At 37.2% G+C, this 21,141-nt stretch overlaps 1 protein-coding gene across 1 annotated transcript in view; it reads left to right on the forward strand.

The window, feature by feature from the left end:
• Positions 1-21,141, forward strand: part of CDC5L (cell division cycle 5 like) — a 65,357-nt gene that overhangs the window by 36,772 nt on the left and 7,444 nt on the right. Inside the window, exons 9-14 of the mRNA XM_050786922.1 lie at positions 720-868; positions 3,910-4,072; positions 5,693-5,857; positions 7,376-7,456; positions 7,751-7,993; positions 10,973-11,170. Coding sequence (XP_050642879.1) covers positions 720-868; positions 3,910-4,072; positions 5,693-5,857; positions 7,376-7,456; positions 7,751-7,993; positions 10,973-11,170 — 999 coding nt within the window. The remainder of the gene's footprint in view (positions 1-719; positions 869-3,909; positions 4,073-5,692; positions 5,858-7,375; positions 7,457-7,750; positions 7,994-10,972; positions 11,171-21,141) is intronic.

Raw genomic sequence — 21,141 nt, forward strand, 5'->3', positions numbered from 1 at the left:
AGTATCGTGGTTGGATTTTAAGAACATGAAACATGAGAGAGAAGGTTGTGACCATCTTTGGAAAATAAACTCTGCCACAGGCCCTAAGTTGGACATTAAGAGATTTATGGGTACAAAGATAGCACTGAGGACGGCGTTACAATAGAGGGACTAAAGAGAACATGGGCAGTTCTGCCTGAAGAGATCAGGCAAGACTTCTGAAAGGGACCTGACCCCCACAAGTTGTTTTCTTGTGCAGTGGAAAGGTTGCTTGGGAGTATCTTAAGTTTCAGTAGAAGAAACAGACCTCAGAGACACTAATGAAGACTGGATAGAGAATTCAGTGGTGAAGCCAGACTAAAACCCAGGCATTCAGACGTTTGGCCTAAGCTCACACTGGGAAATTTGAATTCTTATATTTCATGATTATAGAGAGGTTTGGCACAGGTAATAGGAGAAGTTTTTGGGTAATAGTAATTTCATATGTGAGGCCACAAAAGTGCACCTCTACACATAAAACTTTATTTGATATATAAAACTTCTGATGTGATGTGTTAGATTGATAGAAGGAATGGAAACATTGAAATCTGACATGACTGGTATTCATTTTCTCTGTTGGTTTTCATTGAGAAAATGAGTAAGAATTCTGCCTGCTTCAAGATTTATATAGTAGGACCAGAAGAGATTCTGCAAGCCTGTCTAAACTGTTAACCGTGCTTCTTCGCCTGCTTGTTTATCAGGAAGCCCAGAACCTCATGGCCCTCACCAATGTGGACACCCCATTAAAAGGTGGACTTAATACCCCGTTGCATGAGAGTGACTTCTCAGGTGTAACTCCACAGCGGCAGGTTGTACAGACTCCAAACACAGTTCTCTCTACTCCATTCAGGTATTGTAAATGAACATGTTTTTTATTTTAGAAAAACATGAATTCAAGGACTTAGCATGTTTGCTTTAGTAATGTTTATGGAGAGCTAATACTTATTGTGTTGAGTTTTCCTCTTTGATTTCTTCTTCACAGTAATAAATGATAGTGTCTGGGAAATGGTTAAATACTGTGGAGTGCCTCTCCCTTTTTTTTTTTAAAGATGGAGTCTCGCTCTGCCACCCAGGCTGGAGTGCAGTAGCACGATCTCAGCTTACGGAACCTATCTGCCTCCCGGGTTCAAGCGATTCTCATGCCTCAGCCTCCCAAGTAGCTGGGATTACAGGCGTCTGCCACCACACCTGTCTAATTGGAGTGTCCTTTTGCAAAACTTCGGATCCTATCACGTTATTTTTGAATACTTTGTGTTTGATTTTAGAGTAGATTGATTCATTTTTAATGATTACTTTGTGAATTTTATTAAAATTGTAATCCTTTTATGTATTGCTTTCCCTCTAGCATTTTATTATGAAAATTTCAGGCATTTAGAAAGGTTGAAAGAATGTGTGGAAGTTATCAGTATTGAATTGGAGTCACTTAATGTTACATTTTAATGAAAAAGGAACCCTCATGCGTATATGCCCATGACAGAAATTATTCCAGGGATCTTCTGAAAACCACACAAATTCCAGATAAGTTGCTTCTGTGAAGATGTTGCCCTACCAACAGCCAGTACAGGTTGAGCATCCCAAATCTGAAAATCCAGAAGGCTCCAAAATCCAAATTTTTTTTTTTTGAGACGGAGTTTCGCTCTTGTTGCCCAGACTAGAGTGCAATGGTGCGAACTTGGCTCATCACAACCTCTGCCTCCTAGGTTCAAGCAATTCTCCTGCCTCGGGCTCCTGAGTAGCTGGGATTACAGTCTTGCGCCGCCGTGCCCGGCTAATTTTGTATTTTTAGTAGAGATGGGGTTTCTCCTTGATGGTCAGGCTGGTCTCGAACTCCTCACCTCAGGTAATCCACCCACCTCAGCCTCCCAAAGTGCTGGCATTACAGGTTTGAGCCACTGTGCCCGGCCTAAATCCAGACTTTTTGAGCACCAATATGACACTCAAAGGAAATGCGCATTGAAATGTTTCAGATTTCAAATTTCCTGATTTGCCATGCTCAACCAGTAAGCATAATGGAATTATCCCCAAATCTGAAAAAAAAATCCCATATCTAAAACTCTTCTGGTCCCCCATTTCAGATAAAGGATACTGTTATGTATACCGGCAATGAAAACAAATGCCACCTCCTGTGATAAGTCCCTGTAACCAATGGTCTTTGTTTCAAAACAGTTTACGTAGACTCCTCCCTTGTATCTTTAAAAACTTCTCCTTGCCCCAGCACTCTCAGGTATACCTATGGTCTGTTATAGCACACGTATCCCACATTGTAATCCCTTGCTGTTCCCAAATAAACTCTGTTTTGGAGACCCAGTCTCTCACCTGTTGAAGTTGACAAATGGTAAAGTGAACATCCATATACCTACCACTTAGATTCTAAGATCGTTAATATTTTACTGTATCTGCTTTATTGCATATCCATCCACCAATCCATCATATTTTTTAATGAGTTTCAAAGTAACTTGCAGATATCAGTTTGCTTGATCCCTAAACACTTCCACATGCATTAACTGGAATTCAGTATTTCTTTATAACTCTTTTGCTTAGTTTTAAGCTGCTGTTTTTTAAGAAGAATCTTTAAAATACAAATGTTATGGAAGCATGTAGTAGTAAAATGGAATTGGAACTTACAGTGGTTGGATATATTTGGGGTTTACTTTGAATTTTAAGTGTTAAGATATGTCCTCCTACTGGTTATTTAGTAGAGAAAGCACTTCAGGCTATTACAGGTGTCATGACAGCAGAACCAAGAAGCATTGACAGCCAGTCGTAGACATTTAACACTTCTTGAGTGTCTTATAAGAGAGCGTAATACCTCACTTCCTATGTTTAGTTGGCCCTCTGTATCTGAGGGTTCCACATTTGTGGATTCAACCAACTGTGGATAAAAAATATTCTAAAAAACTCAGTACAACAATAAAAAATAACACAAATAAAAATACAATATAACAACAATTTATATAGCGTTTACATTGTATTGGGTATTATAAGTAACCTAGAGATGATTTAAAAGTACATGGGAAGGTGTGCATACGTTATATGCAAATACGATGCCGTTTTGTATCAGGGACTTGAGTGTCTGCAGATTTTGGTCCTGGAACTAATCCGCCGATCCCCTGTGAATACTTAGGGACAACTGTATGTCTTGTCTCTCACCTCGATTGTAAAATCCTTGGGGGCGGGAACCACGTCTTATGTGATAACACCTTACTTACCAGGAATAGCTGTCTGGCAGCGTCACCATTCTGCAACACACCAATATACAGGAAATAGGCAACCAGGGGAAAAAAAGGCTTTGAATATTTAAAATATAGGTTGCTGCAGATTCTGTGGATCTTATTCCTAGGAGAATCTCTTAGGCCTCCCTCAGGAACTTACTCATGTTTACATGTGATTCCAAAAGTGTGGTGTTTGGTTTCTAAACAAAATGTAAAAAGAGGAACTATTTAAAGTGTGTACTTTGGTAATAATGACAGTGACAATGATGTGAGAACCAACAGCTTGATAGGGAGGGTAGGAGACAAATATACACCAAACTCAAAGAGTCATCTGGGGTCATTGAGTGTGGTGGCCCACCTCCCTGCCCGCTGCATGTTCCTAGCCGCCCTAATGTGCCAAGAAAAAGTGGAAATAATGTTTAGTGGGCGCAGTTTAGGAAGGCAAGAAAATATCAAATATAGTGATTATTTTAAGTCAATAAAATAAAAATACCATGCTAGCTAGACCAAACATTGATTTTAACCTAGAGATCCTAACAAAACCAGCTAGACAGAATTTCTGAAATCTTTATTCCTTTTTTTTCTATATTTCCTGTGAAATAATTTATGTGAAAAACATTTGAAAGCACAATCTAAATATAAGTGGCACTTCTGTTAATTGGGATTCCTGTCTTTCTAGGACTCCTTCTAATGGAGCTGAAGGGCTGACTCCCCGGAGTGGAACAACTCCCAAACCGGTTATTAACTCTACCCCGGGTAGAACTCCTCTTCGAGACAAGTTAAACATTAATCCTGAGGATGGAATGGCAGACTATAGTGATCCCTCTTATGTGAAGCAGATGGTAAATGTCAATTCCCTTTTAATACTCTTAAAATTTTTTTTAATATCTCATGGGTGCCAAATTAAAATTTCTCCTGTTAGTGCATATCACGTATACCTTAAGAATCTATACACCTGCGGATGCCAGAAAAAGAGAATGATCTGTAAGACTTGATGAAAGGGAATATTTTGGGCTCAAAACCCATCTTTCTTTATGCTTACTAGGTTTGTGAATATTGATGCTTGTTGTTGATTTCACTGAAGTTTTCTTCAGCAAGGTGAGGTAGAAAGCTAATTGTAAAAGTTAAGTTTTGCTTCTGCCCGTGTTATTGCATTTATTACTTTGCTATTGGGCCTTATTATCTAATGCCACATAAATCATTGTGAAATTAAAAAGAAAAAAACTTCTAATTATACTGGCTTGTCTTCAGTTTAAAATTAATTCTAACTTCATATATATATTTGGTTGATTTATGTATGTTTCTTAAAGTTCAAATTGATATCAACTAAAGCCAACTCTGAATGGATACATAAGAATTAAACAGATTAAGAACCTCATGAGTGCGGAGTGTGCATTTGGACATTTGAGGGGATCTAAAGTTGAATATAGATGTCCTTTGTGCTGAGGAAATTTATATTCTGGGGAGATTGGCAGTACTAAACTAAGTCCAAAAATAATTGTAATATCAGAACAGAATAAGCCCTTTGAGTAAAGCCAATGTGCTTAGGGTAGTTAAAGAAGGGAATAATCACATTTGTTGGGTAACAGGAAAGTCTTATTGGAAGAGGTATGTTCCGAAGGAGGGTGGGGGCTGTCCCAGATGGAGACTACAATATGAGTAAGCACGGAGGATGTTTTAGGCATAGCAACTCATCTGTTCCTCACACCTGGTACATGTCAGTACTGAGGATGGACTGGAAAACCTCTGGGTACCAGGAGGGTTTTTTGGGAACCAGGACTCTACTTTCTTTCGTCTGCATGGGATTTAGTATTTTTATTAACAATAAACATATACATACAAATTCAAGTATCTTTCAGAGTGGGTTTTATTAGTCCAAGGACAGACTAACTTTTGAACCTGTTCTTTTCATTTGCTGTTAACTTTCGGTGTCAGAAATGTGTTCCCTCAAATGAAAATTATAGTGGTCTTTTTTTCTGCCCTGGCCTCAAACCTCCTGTTGGAATATCCCAGAGTATCTTCAGTGATCACAAGTGAAAGTTTTTGATTGGTCTTAATGTTGGGAAGAAGAGGGGATAGAAAATAAACAAAAGCCTTGTCTTAGCTCTGAAGTCAGGATTATTTTTCTAGAATTAATATTAGGCTGATTTTTTTTGAGACTTTTTTTTCTCTGTCTGTAATTTTTAATTTTTGTGGATACGTAGTAGGTGTATATGTTTATGGGGTATATGAGATATCTTGATACAGGCATGCATGTGTAACAATCACACCATGGAAAATGGGGTATGCATCCCCTCAAGCATTTAACCTTTGTGTTAGAAACCATCCAATTATTCTCTTAGTTATTTTAAATTGTACAGTTATTTTGACTAGACTGTTGTGCTGTCAATTTTTAAGACTCATAAAATTCTGGTTGAATATTTAATATGCATGAATTGAGAAGGACCACTTCTTTTCTACAGGAAAGAGAATCTCGAGAACATCTCCGTTTAGGGTTGTTGGGCCTTCCCGCCCCTAAGAATGATTTTGAAATTGTTCTACCAGAAAATGCCGAGAAGGAGCTGGAAGAACGTGAAGTAGATGATACTTACATTGAAGATGCTGCCGATGTGGATGCTCGAAAGCAGGTGGGTAACTGTACTGAAAGAAGCGTGAGTTCGGCTGAATGTGTCAGTAGGCTCAAAGAATGAAGAACAGCCATTAAATGTCTCAAGATCTCTACCTAGTTCTTTTTAATATTGAAAAAACTTCTGAAGTAAATAATTTATGTCATTAATAATGTATCCTCACATAATTAATATACTCACAATATTTTGATGGACATTCTTAAAAATATATATATGGAAATTTAAATACATTTTGTCAAATTCATTATGCTTCTCTAAAATACACGTAGGTAGTCTTTTGGACATTGCTTCAATCTAGCAAAGAAAAGATGTTATTGGTTAGTCTTAAAAACAAATACATCTTGGTTTCTGGGTGGTACGATGGTACGAGCCTGTAGTCTCAGCTACTCAGGAGGCTAAGGTGGGAGGATCCTTTGGGCCCAGGAGTTTGAATCCAGTCCAACATAGTAAGACCTGTGTCTAAACTGGAGTTGGAAATTTAGATAGAGTATGTCAGAATAATATTAGTAACACTTTCTAGTAATATATCTTATACGTAATTACTTTCTCATTTGCACATAACAGCACAGTGATATAAATAGGATTGGTATTACAGGTTGAACATTGCTAATCCGAAAATCCAACATCTGAAATGCTCTAAAATTCAAAACTTTTTGAGTGCTGACGTGATGCTCAAAAGAAATGCTCATTGAAGCTTTTTGAATTAGAGTCAGTATAATGCAGATGTTCCAGAATCTGAAGAAATCAGAAATCCAAGATCCTCTGGTCCCAGATAGTTCTAATAAGGAATACTCAACAAGCTCAGATGAATTCAGGTCTCATGGTCTCAACTTTCTCAGGTCTAATAGTGAGTAAGTGGTGAATCCTAAACTAGAACTGATATTATATGACCTTTTTAGTAAGTCTTGCTGCAGTCCATTGCTGAATGATTTTAGGTACCTTTAATCTCAGGGGATTGGAGTGAGAATGACATCAATGGAAATAATATTTTAGAGGGGACCGATATGAATGTGCTTTTCATTGGGAACAGAGGATGATACTTTTTGTGTTTAGTTCTCAGCTACTTTGAGTTACATTTACTCCTTCAGAAATGGCGTGAAATTTTAATGTGTTATCCCACATTATTCATAAGAATCAGGAAACTACATTTTTTGGCTGGCTTTTTGAATTAAGTCAGTAATTTTGGAGTGAAAGGGAAGAAAGAGTTGTGTCGTGGGAGTCTCTTTGGAGTTTAGGTTTTCCATTTAGATGAGAGAAGTTTGTTACGTGATGGATGGATCCATGAAAATTTGGAGAATGCTCTAGTAGACACTGGAAGCTCTTAGTTTCTATTATAATGAGAGTGAATAGACTGATTCATTTCTGTTGCCTTAGCATTGCCTTTCTACAAACTTAAACCAATTTCTAAACTTTAGCTATTGAACACACATAGTCTTACATACCAAAGTGTTTTTAGCTTTATTGAGAGGTATCAAATACGCTATAGCTGCAATAAAGGATATAAAAATCATTTTTTAGGCCATACGAGATGCAGAGCGTGTAAAGGAAATGAAACGAATGCATAAAGCTGTCCAGAAAGATCTGCCAAGACCATCAGAAGTAAGTGTTAGAATTTCTGGTTTAGGAAGTTTTAAGTTTCTTTTTATATGATTGCTGCTTTTTACATCATTCATAAAGACTATAAAACAAAATTTCATCTACTTTCTGGAATATAGGAAAGTAGTTCTCAAACCCAATCTTTAAAATGTTTCACTAGTACCAGAATTTAGAAGGAAAAAAGTAGAAATTGCTTTTGAAAATGTAAAACTGCTATTTAATTCGTGCTGTAACAGGTAATAACATTAATATATTGCAGTGATATGTTTGGTAATTGTATTTGTTTTAACATTTTAGGTAAATGAAACTATTCTAAGACCCTTAAATGTAGAACCGCCTTTAACAGATTTACAGAAAAGTGAAGAACTAATCAAAAAAGAAATGATCACAATGCTTCATTATGACCTTCTACATCACCCTTATGAACCATCTGGAAATAAAAAAGGCAAAACTGTAGGGTTTGGTACCAATAATTCAGAGCACATTACCTACCTGGAACATAATCCTTATGAGAAGTTCTCCAAAGAAGAGCTGAAAAAGGTATGATTGAGCTGGACTATTTCTTCTTGAGATTTAGGTATTTGTTAGGTGCTGTGTATCATGGACAAATAATGAACTTATTTTTCCCCATTGATATTCATAAACAACTGAAATATATGATTAGGAGATACATGTTTAGATTGTTATGAAGAAGACATACTTTAAATACCTCCATCCCCCATGTTCAGTGTGATAGACCTTTATCAAATAAACACCTGCAGGGTGTTTTTGGTTCATGGGTATTAATGGCTTGGTTGACAGTTGTTACAGTTGCCATTTTCTGTATTCAGCTCTGCTATCCCTGAATAAAAATTAGATGCAGATGCCTTTAGTACCTAAACCTCACTTATTTAGAATAATATGAAGAGGTAAGAAAGACTAATATAAACATGTTTATAGATTAAACCTTTTACTTATTGGAAAAAAGGAAGTATTTTTTTTACTGACTATATTCCCCTCACATGATTTCCCCCTACTCTTTTGGATAAGGACATGAAGACATGATTTCTTGTATGAAGTCTATGTCTGGTCTTTTCTTCTATATGCATTTTATTCCTTCTGTTTTGACAGAGCAAACAACTGTGATTGTAAATAGAAATCTCCATAATTGTATAAGAAGATACAGTGGGTCTCATAGTTGGAAGCAGAGTGGTCATTAGTTTAAAAGTCTTTTTTTCTTTAGTCTTCAGCCCTGAGGAGCAGTGATAGACCCATGGATTTGGAATGAGCTGCTGCATACTTAGAATGAAACAAACAAGATTCTTACAAAGTCTCCTGTCTTCCCTCCTGCATTTTTCCTCTTTCTTCCCTTCTCACAATTTCTTACTTTGTATTTTCTGTATTGCGTAACTAATACATATTTATTATAGGATTTTTAGAAAATAGAGGAAGGAGGGTTTCGATTTATATTTCAACAACTTGTCCCTGATTTCAGAGTAACTTTGAGTCACTCATTTTTTAGTAAGTGCAATAGGGAAACTGACATTGTTGAGTTGCCTCCTCTGTCGAGCACATGTAATCATTGAACTGGGATTGAAAATCAGGCTATGAAATTGATACTTGCACAGTTTCCTCTTTTTAAAGTGAAAATATGAGGGGAAGAGGAATTTAGGAAATAAATTTTCCTAAATTATATGTATGGAAACCTGAAACAAGGATCACGTTGTTGCTTTTGGAGATTCTGTAGAGGATAAACCCTAACACAGTTTTTGAAAAATGATAATTCTAAGTATTGGTCTGGAATTGTTTGAAACAAAGTAGCTTAAATATTCTCTCATATTTTATTTATCTGTGTATATTTCTCTTTGTTCCAAAAAGAATTTGAAGCAGCTCTTTACTTAGCAGATTATTTATGGATAGTTTAAAGATAACTTACCCATATTCTCTCCTAAGATCGAACTTGTAAATTTTTATTGTGTACAGTTTCAGAGTGAAATAGCATTTCTCTTTTAATAAAGTGTCAGATTTTCTTTTTCTTTAATATACTTTCTTTAAGGTATGTTAAAATTGATTTGTTTCCATTATTTCCCTTAAGAGTTATTGTTTAAGTGTCCATTTTTTCTCCTATAGAGATTATTTTCCATTTTTTTGTTAAAATTGTTTATTGATCATTTCTCTTGATTTTATGGATTTTGATATGTTTATTTTTATTATTACTAGAAAGATTGAAAGCCTTCTGTAAGGCACAGAAGGTGGTTCCCAGTTTTTCATAAGCAGTGAAGCAAAGGGCTGGGAAAAAATGCATATGCTTATGGAATTCTTTGTGTCTGGCATTGGGCTAGGCTCTATAGTATATTGTTCACTTAATCCTAATAACAAACACGTCTGATCTAAGGTCAGCATCGTAATTGCTTGGAAAGGTATTTTTCAGCTTTCCAAGCTGAAAAATCCTGAGAAATGGGCTCAGATAAATTAAGCAAACTCAGAGAGATGCTTAAATGGTGAAGCTGTGATCTGAACCCAGGCCTGTCCAGCTTTCCCTCTCATTCTGTCATTTTACACTATTTTCTTTAGTAGTGAACTAAGCTGGTTTATGATCTATCATCTGATTCGTGCCCCAGTTTCATTTTCTGGCAATGTCAGGGGCATTCCTTCAGGATGAGAAAAAAAGCCATGTGACAAAAAGACGCCTAGCTCCCCTTTACCATCACGTGAGGTCCTGCACGTACGGTGGAGTGGGAGAGTGGAAGGCACACACCCATTGGTGCCATTTGTATTCTGCCTCATGCTGCCTGCTAACGATGTGGTCTTAACAAGTTGTTGAATCTCTATGAGCCTTAGTTTCATGAGCCTTTTTTTTTTTTTTTGAGACCGAGTCTCGCTCTGTTGTACAGGCTGGAGTGCAGTGGCGTGATCCCAGCTCACTGCAACCTCCACCTCCTGGGTTCAAGTGATTCTTGTGCCTCAGCCTCCCAAGTAGCTAGGATTACAGGCGTGTGCCACCACACCCTGCTAATTTTTGTGTTTTTAGTAGACACGAAGTTTTGCTGTGTTAGCCAGGCTGTCTTGAACTCCTGGCCTCTTTATCCGCCCACCTCAGCCTCCCAAAGTGCTAGGATTACAGGAGTGAGCCACTGTGCCCGGCCTAATTTCATTAGCTTTTAAATGAGGTTAATATTGGCTAATTTGTAAGGTGATTGTGATCTTTGGATATAATGTAGGTAAAACTTTTAAACCTAGTTTCTCACACACAGTAGGTACCTGAGAAATGATAACTGCTGTTATAGTGAGTGAAAGCAAAGGATGTTTATACTTTCGAGGAAACATGGATGCTTGACTTTTAAAAAGCAGTCTGCATTGACTCAAAGGCTTCTGAGGCTATTTTTCCTAGGTATTGTTATCACCCCTTCCAAAAAACAACCAATCACGTCTCCTTGGCTTTGGCTCAAGGAAGGAGGGAAAAAATTAGTCTTCTAAAGCTCTCTGGATATGGCAAGTGTTTGTAGTACTTAAACTTACTGTAATTATTATTGTAAACAGGCCCAGGATGTTTTGGTGCAGGAGATGGAAGTGGTTAAACAAGGAATGAGCCATGGAGAACTCTCAAGTGAAGCCTATAACCAGGTGTGGGAAGAATGCTACAGTCAAGTTTTATACCTTCCTGGGCAGAGCCGCTACACACGGGCCAATCTGGCTAGTAAAAAGGACAGAATTGAATCACTTGAAAAGAGGCTCGAGGTTGGTATCCTTTCAAAATTTTAATTGTAAATGTACTTTGATTGAGATAATGAACCAGATAATGCCACTGGAGACAATCTCAGAAAAATACACCTGAGGTGCTTATTGCCTTTTTGGTTCTTGGAGAAAAGTACACTTAAGTGTTGGCTCTTCCTTGGCCTTGTTCGTTGTTTTTGTTTATTTTATTTTATTTTTTTAAAGAATTGTTGACCTTCATGACTAAAGAGTACCCTGCAAGTTGACCAGAGGTCAATCAGAACCTTTAGATGTGGGAGCAAGGAGCCAAGAAACCAACACTAGTCACTCAGAACAGTGCAGGTCATTGCTAGCATAGCCTGTTTTCTCTAAAAAGGAATCTCAACAGTACCAAGGAGTTTTATTTTTATAGCAAAGAGAGCACATTTACAAAACTTAAATACAATTCTGTTCATCCTTGGATTACTGTGAGTTTGAGTTAGGGAGGGCAGAGCTGGATTCTCTAGACAGTGGCTTCCATGATTTTCCATGTCTGTGAAAACGTTGAAAACATACTAGATGCGTATATTTTCAACAGGACATGTGGTTTCTTAATTTAGTCTTCATATTTTGAATTCCAGAATCTGTGTAGGCATTTTGCCAATGGCATGTAATTGTGGTTCACAGGCCACCAGGCTGCCTTGTGCATTTTTATTTTTGAGACCGAGTCTCAGTCTGTTGCCAGGCTGCAATGCATTGGTGCAATCTCGGCTCACTCCAACCCCCACTTCCCAGGTTCAAGCGATTCTCCTGCCACAGCCTCCCTAGTAGCTGGGACTACAGGCACGCGCCACCACGCCCAGTTAATTTTTGTATTTTTAGTAGAGACGGGGTTTCACTGTGTTGGCCAGGATGGTCTTGATCTCTTGACCTCGTGATTCACCCACCTCAACCTCCCAAAGTGCTGGGATTACAGGCATGAGCCACCGCGCCTGGCCACGCCTTGTGCATTCTTAATGGTAATCTTTAGGGGCATTTCTAAGGCCAAGGTGGGATGGGAGAGAAGGGGTACTTCAGGCAGTCATATATAGAAAATGGGCTTGGTTTCCTCTTCTATGTGATTACCAGTTTCTCTTTACAAAAAGCACATTTGAAAATATTTTTATTTAGGGTTAAAGCCAGAGTAGTAAAATCACTTGGGGTGATTGGGGCTCTATGGGACTGGGGAAATGAGCAGGAAAAAGCAGTATCTTTTAATTTGAGTTATTCTGAGTTTTAATTTAACCTTTAAGATCACATACATATAGGCAGCTGATGGTTAATGCCTGTGAACCTCTTTTTTTCTCAGTTAGTGAGGAATGACTGGTTCTGAAGTAATTCTCATCTTGGGTAAAATCTTAGCAGTTCAGTGCTGCTAATTATTCGTGTTACCAACTTCCAGCAGGGTGTGCTGTTGCTCTGTGTTACGGTTCAGCGTTAAAGCCAGGGAAGATAGAACATCAGTGGTTAAATTGTAAGTTATAGTTTTTGGTTGTGTAGACTTCGTTTCTTATAAATGGTAGTTAGCAGTGTAATTGTGATCTGAGGTCAGCATCATCACTGATTGAAAAGCTATTTGGAAAGCTTCTTTGTATCATTTATATATAAATACTTAGGTTTCTTATTTAGTATGAAAATCTTCTCATTTGAGGGGGGTAAACTCTATTTGCCGCAAATGGCAAGGACGTTTTGTGCTTTTTAAAATGGTAGAAAATTTTTTTCTCCCTAAATCTCATTTACTTTGTTGAGGCACTAACTTTCATGACAGCAAATAAATGTGTCACAGAGTGAGTGGTGCCATAAAGTACAGTAATTTTTATTTCTGTGTTGAATTGGTCTTATGAATTTTAAAGGGAAAAATACTGAAAGAACTACTCCTGTTCTTTTGGAGATTTATTTGGGTCGTTTATGAGCAACCATTAAAAACATGTGGTTCTCTTTGTTCAGTTCAGTACCAGGAACTGAAATCTTCCGTTGAACTATTTTTGTTGAAGGATTGGTGATTTTGGAGAATATTCATAAAGCAGTCTGAAGTCATTTTTCTTTTCTTGACTCTTGGATAACTTACTTTATTGTTTACCCAGCTAGTTACTTTTAAAGAATACTTAATCAGGTCCTTTAATTTAGCAAACTGTGCTTATTTCAAATGAAAGTTCATGAAATCTTTTAAAAAAAGAAAAGCAGCTCAAAGACCCGAATAAACAAACCCCCATTTTATTTGTATCCATCCCTAATTCAGAACTAGGTTTCTTTTAGCTTGTTTTAGTTTTTGAAGACACAGTTCTACTGGTTTGAAATACATAAATATTTTATTTCAGTTGTGGTAATTCTTTCATTTCAGTTGATTGCTAAATTATAAACATTATTCAAAGTTTGTTTTGGGGAAGGAACTCCAGTTATATTGTATAAACTAAATGCTGTACTTAAATTATCCTTTCCACTCTTAGGTTCAGGAGATAAGCCCTCCTCTGTAAGCACTGTATGCCATGGCTGCCAGTGTGTTCGATTTTTGCTGTCATGAACTTTGGAACCGTGAATCTAAATTATGGCCCTATCACTGCCTGTCAAGCAAGATGAAATCCAGCTTTGTCGTGGCTGGTGTCTCCTGAATGGATTAAAAAAAAAATTCCCTGAGGTTTACATTGGAGGTAGTCTTTGAGCCATTCATTACTCAGGATTAATATTTGAAACTTTAGCACTTAAATGAAAATCCTTAAGATACTCATTTAAAACTAATAGAACCATCTCAGATTTTATGTAGAATGTGGTAGAGGATGTGTGTGAGCAAGGAGTTTGTTAAATAAATAGAATCAGAATGTAGTTACAGGTCAGAAATAAGTGGAAAAGGCTTCTGAATTGTAACCAAGTCCATGTATTTTATTCTGCTTTGGAGGCAGAATTAAGTTTAGAACCTTGCCAGACTTTTGTGTGTAAAATAAGACAGCAAGAGCAAACACAGCAATGACAGTTAATATAAGGAAAGGAAAAGTTATGAGAGCATACCATGCTGAGGCCATTTTTACATGGTGGCAAAAAGCCCAGTGTATTTTAATAGCTTTAAAGGCACTAAGATACATTGTACGGGAGTAAAGTGATTGCTATTTATAGTGGTATCCCAAATAATAAGAAAAACTTTATTTCTTTTCAGTGTCATTTTTTTTTTTTTAAAGGGAGGGATGGCTGTAATTCAGTGTAGAAAACATTTTCACAAATGGTTAAAAATAAAAGAGCTTTAGTACTTTTATTTATTCACATGTTCAGTAATTATTACTGCCTATCTACCATGTACTGGACACTGTTCTAGGTCCTGGGATAACAGCAAGGAACAAGGCAGACAAGTTCTCTGTGTTTGTGGGCTTCAGTTACCTGGAAAATGCTTAATGTGGAGAACCTCATTTTCTGATGATGCCAGATAAATGAGTCATTACTGTATTTGGGAAGTGCAAATAGAATTTGAAGTGTTCTAATTTGTTTCTACTTTAAGTGGAAATAGGAAATCATCTGAAGACATAATTATTTTGAGTGAAATAATTTCCAGTAGGTGCAAAAGTGAAATGAGAAGTCTGAATTTAGGCCTGCCATTAAATTTAATAGTATTTGAAATAGTATCTAAACTGCTGTGTTGAGGAAGTTTGGCTGAAAAGTGGATTTTGTCATGTTAGCTATAAAAATGGAAAGGCTTTCCTTAGAGATAGAAAGTAGGTCCAGAAGTAATACTACTTCTCCCTGTAATTTACTGGCACAGTCAACTGTAGTCAAGAAATATTATATAACATTGACTTCTTAGAAGTAAAGTGACTTAAAAAACACAGATAACACACTTAAAATCCTTTTCAGTGTATTTGTAGCTCTTATGGGGACCCCTGACTTGTCTGAAGGTTATATTTCTACAAAATTGGCTGCACAGTAGATCTCATTTCCTCAGTGATTTTCATTATAAAGTCAGATATTTTTACACAGGAAAAAATTTCCTTAATACTTTAAAGAGGGAAAACTTAGGGCAAGGATTTAGTTAGTAGACGGTTCTGGGTAGAGGGCTATATGTTGTCAGATATCAGCAGGTTTATGCTTATGTTGCCTTGTGTAGGGGTGGGGGAAGTGACCTGTGGTACAGGAGAGGAGTTTACAGTACTTTGGAATACTCTCTGTTTCCCAAATTCTGTTCTCTGCCATGAGGCACTGACGGATTTCGTAGTTGTCTCTGGTAAGAACTTTATGAGCTGGACCAGAGATCTTGATATAACCGGGTTTCTTCTGTTATGCCTCAACATGAATTGAATTTGTTTTATGCAGTTGACGTGTTTCACTTCCTAATGTATGCGGATGTAAAGTGCTCTTGTATTGCTTTGTTCGTGTATTACTGTCTTTTAGTAAGGTTTTGTAAGGTATTTACTGTTTTTAGTAAAGTTTTGCCTTCCTGGTTAGCGTACTTTTCAGGGATGCAGTCTGATGGTTGCTAACTCATAGATGCAAACAATAATTACTTTCTTGGACCTGCATCTCATCAGAGTAGAGTAGGTTCACTGATAAAAATGCTGGTAAGTGGTATAGAGATTAAAGGAGAATCACTCATGGACTCCTGTTATTTGCAAACGTTTTGGTGATTGAACCACATCTTGACTATTACATGGGATCATATTGCTGAATGATGGACTGGCAAGTGGAGCTCCCATTGACTGTGTATTTATTTTGGGTATCCTTAAACCTGTTTTTCCAGTGGGATAAGGTTATATTCTGGGCCCCCAAGCAAGAGTTTCAGTGAGGGGTGCTCTTAATATTTCTGAAGCTCACTGTAACGGACTTTTACTGAAGACAGTATTGGAGACCCAAGGATAATGTGTTTATTTTGGAATTACTTAAGCTTAGTAACCTTAACAAACTTAGTGAGCTTGAAAGTAACAATTACACTTTTATAAGTCCCATACAGCTCCCTTTTGTAATGACCCGAGGAAACACTTAGGTTCCACTGATTCATCTCCTGGGGACCATCAGTTTTCCATTGGTCTCTGGCCAGTCTTTTTTAGACAGTTTCTCTTCTATGCATTTCAAAAAATAACATTTCTAGGCGTCTTTCTATAAATAATACCTGTGCTTTGTAGAAGTTTTAAAAGAAATAGAAAACATAAAGAAGAAAAGGAACCTACTATCCAGACATAATCACCGTAAACATTGTAGTGCATATATGCACACACTCCCCCACATACTTCCATATATCTTTTTTTTTTTTTTTAATGTTTGGATGAAGGTGTTTAAAACTAAACTGGGATCATCATATTCTACATTTTTCATTTAATAGTTGTAAATATGATTAAACACTAGTTATATTCCACCCTACTTGTAAAAAAGTGGTAAATGCAACCTTTTTTCTATACATTTTTTTGAGAGATGTTTGTTTTCTTATAGTTTTATAGCTTGTTAATAAAAGAATTTAGAATTTTAAAATACAAACTGAGGAAAGGAAAAACTTCTCAGGTGTCAAAATTCTTATAAGTGGGTACATATAGGTGAGAGTCTAAATCAGGGAAAGAATGATGGGCAGAATCGCTAATAAGGTCTTATTTCTTGTTTACATGTGTCTAGAATAATTTATTTTTCGGGGAGCTGTCTGATGGCATTTAAGCTGTTCAGTTCCACAGCTTAAATTTTTTCAGGCATGTTTGCATTTCAGGGGCTGAGCCAAGGAGGACATTCGGTTTATTAGCAGTGGTGTGGCAAATGTATTGGACTTTAAGTGGGGCCCAGCTGCATGGCATCATCCCCTGGTGGCTGTGGCCTAGGGCAAGCCACAGAGCCACTCGGTGATGATGCCAGCAGTTGTGCCCTACTTAACCTCTCTGGGTCTTATATTTCCTTATCTGTAAAATTGGGTAATAGTTTTTTTTTTTTTTTTTTGAGATGGAGTTTTGCTCCTGTTGCCTAGGCTGGAGTTCTATGGCACGATCGCGGCTCACTGCAACCTCTGCCTCCAGGGGTCAGGCAATTCTCTTGCCTCAGCCTCCCGAGTAGCTGAGATGACAGACGCCTGCCACCACGCTTGGCTAATTTTGGTATTTTAGTTGAGACGAGTTTCAACATATTGGTCAGGCTGGTCTTGAATTCCTGACCTCAAGTGATCCACCCACCTTGGCCTCCCAGAGTGCTGGGATTACAGGTGTGAGCCAGCCGTGCCCGGCTGAGTAATCGTTTTTGTTTGATGGAAGTGTGAGTTTGAGATAATGTAAGATTAAATGAGATACTGTGTGATTAGCGAATAGCAGGTTTTAGTAAATGGGAATTCTCCCATGTCTCTTCAAATCTATATCACCCTTAGAGTTTCCTAATTGGATCATACTTGGTTTGATACTATGAGGTATTAGGAACTAACCTCACTTTAAACAATCAGGTGGCTAAGTTTTTATATTCTGTAAATTTTGAGGAAAGTCTGAAATTCGAGACATGGGCTGATTTTAGGAGAGAGATTGTTGTACTGAGTGAGGCTTAAAACTCAGATTTTGGTTAGTGTAAATAGATTTTTACATCATTGTGGATTTTAATCTAACATTTCATGTATACATTGTGGTGTGTTGAAATAGTTGACATACTTGTAAATTTTAATGTCTCGTTATATTTCATTACATTGATGTTTCATGGTTTGTGATGTATGGTCTTGAGAAAGTAGCCTTTAGAGTAGATACAGTATTGAATTTGACTTTTAAAATATCTTTTGGCCGGGCGTGGTGGCTCATGCCTGTAATCCCAGCACTTTGAGAGACCAAGGTGGGCGGATCACAAGGTCAGGAGATTGAGACCATCATGGCTAACATGGTGAAACCCTGTCTCTACTAAAAATATTTAAAAAAATTAGCCGGGTGTGGTGGCGGGTGCCTGTAGTCCCAGCTACTTGGGAGGCTGAGGCAGGAGAATGGCATGAAGCCCGGAGGTGGAGCTTGCAGTGAGCCAAGATCCCACCACTGCACTCCAGCCTGCTAACAGAGCGAGACTCCGTCTCAAAAAAAAAAAAAAAAAAAAAAAAAAAAAATTTCTTTGGTTACAAGAATTTTCAAATGTACCCCAAAGTATACTGGTGTAATGAATCTTCATGTATTCTCACCCGGCTATGACAGTCATCAATCATAGCCACTCTTGTTTCTCCTATTATCCCCCCTTCCACTATTACTTTGAAGCAAATTTGAAGCAAATTTTAGATACTGTATTATGAAATAGAATTATGATGCGTAAAATTTGTCAGCTTGGTCTTCCTACCGATTTGTATGTGGATATATTCTTAACTTCTTTCTTTGAATTGAAGTTTACCCTTTCATATTTGATCAAGTCAGCTTTAATTGTATCAAATGTTGGTCTACTTTAAATTCCTATTAGTGACAGTGAACTTCATTTTATTTAAGACTATTAGAAATTTTGTGCCAGTACATATTTAAAGCACAGTGTGGTGGCTTCTAAAGCAAGGTGTCCATCAGGGCAGTTGCTAGTGCTTATTTTAAAAAACTAATTTAGAAATCTGAATCTGGTTAAATCTGAGTCTGATTTTTCCTTTTTATTTGAATTTTAGGAAATAAAATTTTGTGCTGTCTTGCACCTCAGTGTTGTTTCTGTGTGTGGATGGGTGTTGGGAGGAGCTGGGCTGATTTAAGCTAGTCCTGTCCCTGTATGCATGTACATTTCATGCGTGAGGTTTATTGGCTCGAAAAAGACCAGAAACTGTAGGTTAGGATTTTTCCTTAAAGCATATTGAGCAATCATAGGTTGAGCATTTTACAAAGCATGCAGATATCTTCCTTCATGTTTTAATAATCAAATGACAGACGTAAGATAACTAAGTTCAACTTGAATATTAAAAGCTGTATTCCATTTCTTCTTTATATGTTTAATGGCTATATAGTTATTTGGCTAAATTAATTTTTTTCTGTGCTTAATTTTTGTACAACTTATGTTCATATTTGCTTGGAACTTTAGCACAATATTTGAGCCAGAAGACTTACAAAGCTTGAGCTAAATGAAATAAAATGATTGGCATTAAATGAAAGCTAACAACTTTGAAGTTTTAAAATCTCTGATGGTTTGAGAATAATAAGTGACTCCACTGGATGAGGTGAGGTAGTTCCAAGATACAGGGTACTGATAATACTAAATGTACCTTGATGACTAATTAAGCAGTTTCTGAGTATGGATGTTATGCTCTTACACCAAACTGGAAATGGACTATCCACGGAGCACAGTGTATAGATAATTGAGTTATCTTAATGAATGAAAATATTAATTCGTATGACTAATTTTTAAAAAGCATTGTATGTATTAATTTGAAATTATTTGCTCTTAAGGTTTTGGAATGTGTGTTTGAATCCAGATATGATTGGAGTATGTAATAATGGGTATTCTTAGAACATGCTGAGTTGTTTTTCTTTTTTGGAGATAGGGTCTTGCTCTGTTGGCCAGGCTGGAGTGCAGTGACGTGATCATGGCTCACTGCTGCCTCCAACTTCCCAGGCTTGGGTGATTCCTGCCTCAGTCTCCCAAGTAGCTGGAACCACAGGCATGCGACACTATGTCTGGCTAATTTTTATATTTTTTGAAAGACAGTGTTTCACTGTGTTGTCCAGGTCGGTCTCGAACTCCTGGGCTCTAAGCAATCCACCTGCCTTGGCCTCCCAAAGTGCTAGGATTACAGGCGTGAACCACTGTTGCCTGGCTGAACATGTTAAATTATAGAATAAGGAACTTGAGTATAACTTGATGGATTTAGTTGCTCATATGTTATTGGAAATGAGGACTTTTTGGTAGATATAGTTGAGAAAACAACTGATACCTAGCTTCTGTAATGACTCTGGCTGAAACAGAGTTTGACATCCTAATTGCCTGTTAGAATCTTACGGGAGCTTTTAAGGACACAAAGATCTGAGGCCATTTAAATCAGAGTCTCTTGAGTTAGGGCACTGGTGAGTTTAGCTGTGGTTGAAAACCACTGGCTTAAAAAGACATACTCCAGAAATATTTGAAGTGGAAAAGAGTGAGTACGAATTATCATCATCTCCCCTTAATGGTGTCATAAAATTTATGTGGCAGAAGTTTTTTTTTTTTTTTTTTTTTTAACTCTAAATCCATCCCACTACCACCTTTCTAGAACTTATACTCAGAAAGTACTGCTTTTGATTTCTGGGGAAAAATATTTTTGCATTTACTGTACAGAAGAATTGAAGATGAGGATTTTTTTTTTTTTTTCTCCTGTGGAGGTAGTGTTTCTATTCCCTGTACACCTTATGTTTATAATATCCTTACTGAGATATAAATTACATACCATAAAGTGAAGACCATTTAAAGTGTGTAGTTCAGTGGCTTTTAGTAAATTCACATAGTTGTGCAACTATTATTAGAACATTTTCATCACCTCAGAAAAAGATTCTTTATCAGCAGTTACTCCCCATTCCCCCCAACCTGCCCACCCCTAGGCAACCATTAATCTACTTTTTGTATCTGTAGATTTGTCTGTTTTGGATATTTCACATAAGTGGAATCATATAATATGTGATGGGTCTTTTGTGATGGGCTTCTTTCATTTAACATAATGTTTTCAGAGTTCATCCATGTGGTAGCATATATTAGTATTTCTTTTTCTGGCTGAGTACCATTTCATTGTGTGGATAATACCACAGTTTGTTTATCCATTTGTCAGTTGATGGATATTTGGGTTGCTTCAGCTTTTACCTATTATGAATAATGTTGCTATGAACATTTGTGTACAGGTTTTCGTGTGGACATGTTTTCATTTCTCTTGGGAAATGCTAGGAGTGCAATTCCTGGATCAAATACTTAGATACTTCCTTCACCTTATTTGAACTTCAGGGTTAGAAAGTCTTCCCATAGAGTTGGGAAGCACCGCGAGTCCATGTTCTAACACTATTTTTACACTGTAGGACAGAGGTCCAGTGTGTGTTATTTGGTCTTGTGGTCCACAAGGGGCAAACTCCTCACTTAAAAGAAGG

The sequence above is a fragment of the Macaca thibetana genome, chromosome 4 (genome assembly GCF_024542745.1).
Source record: "Macaca thibetana thibetana isolate TM-01 chromosome 4, ASM2454274v1, whole genome shotgun sequence".
In the NCBI taxonomy this organism is placed as follows: Eukaryota; Metazoa; Chordata; class Mammalia; order Primates; family Cercopithecidae; genus Macaca; species Macaca thibetana.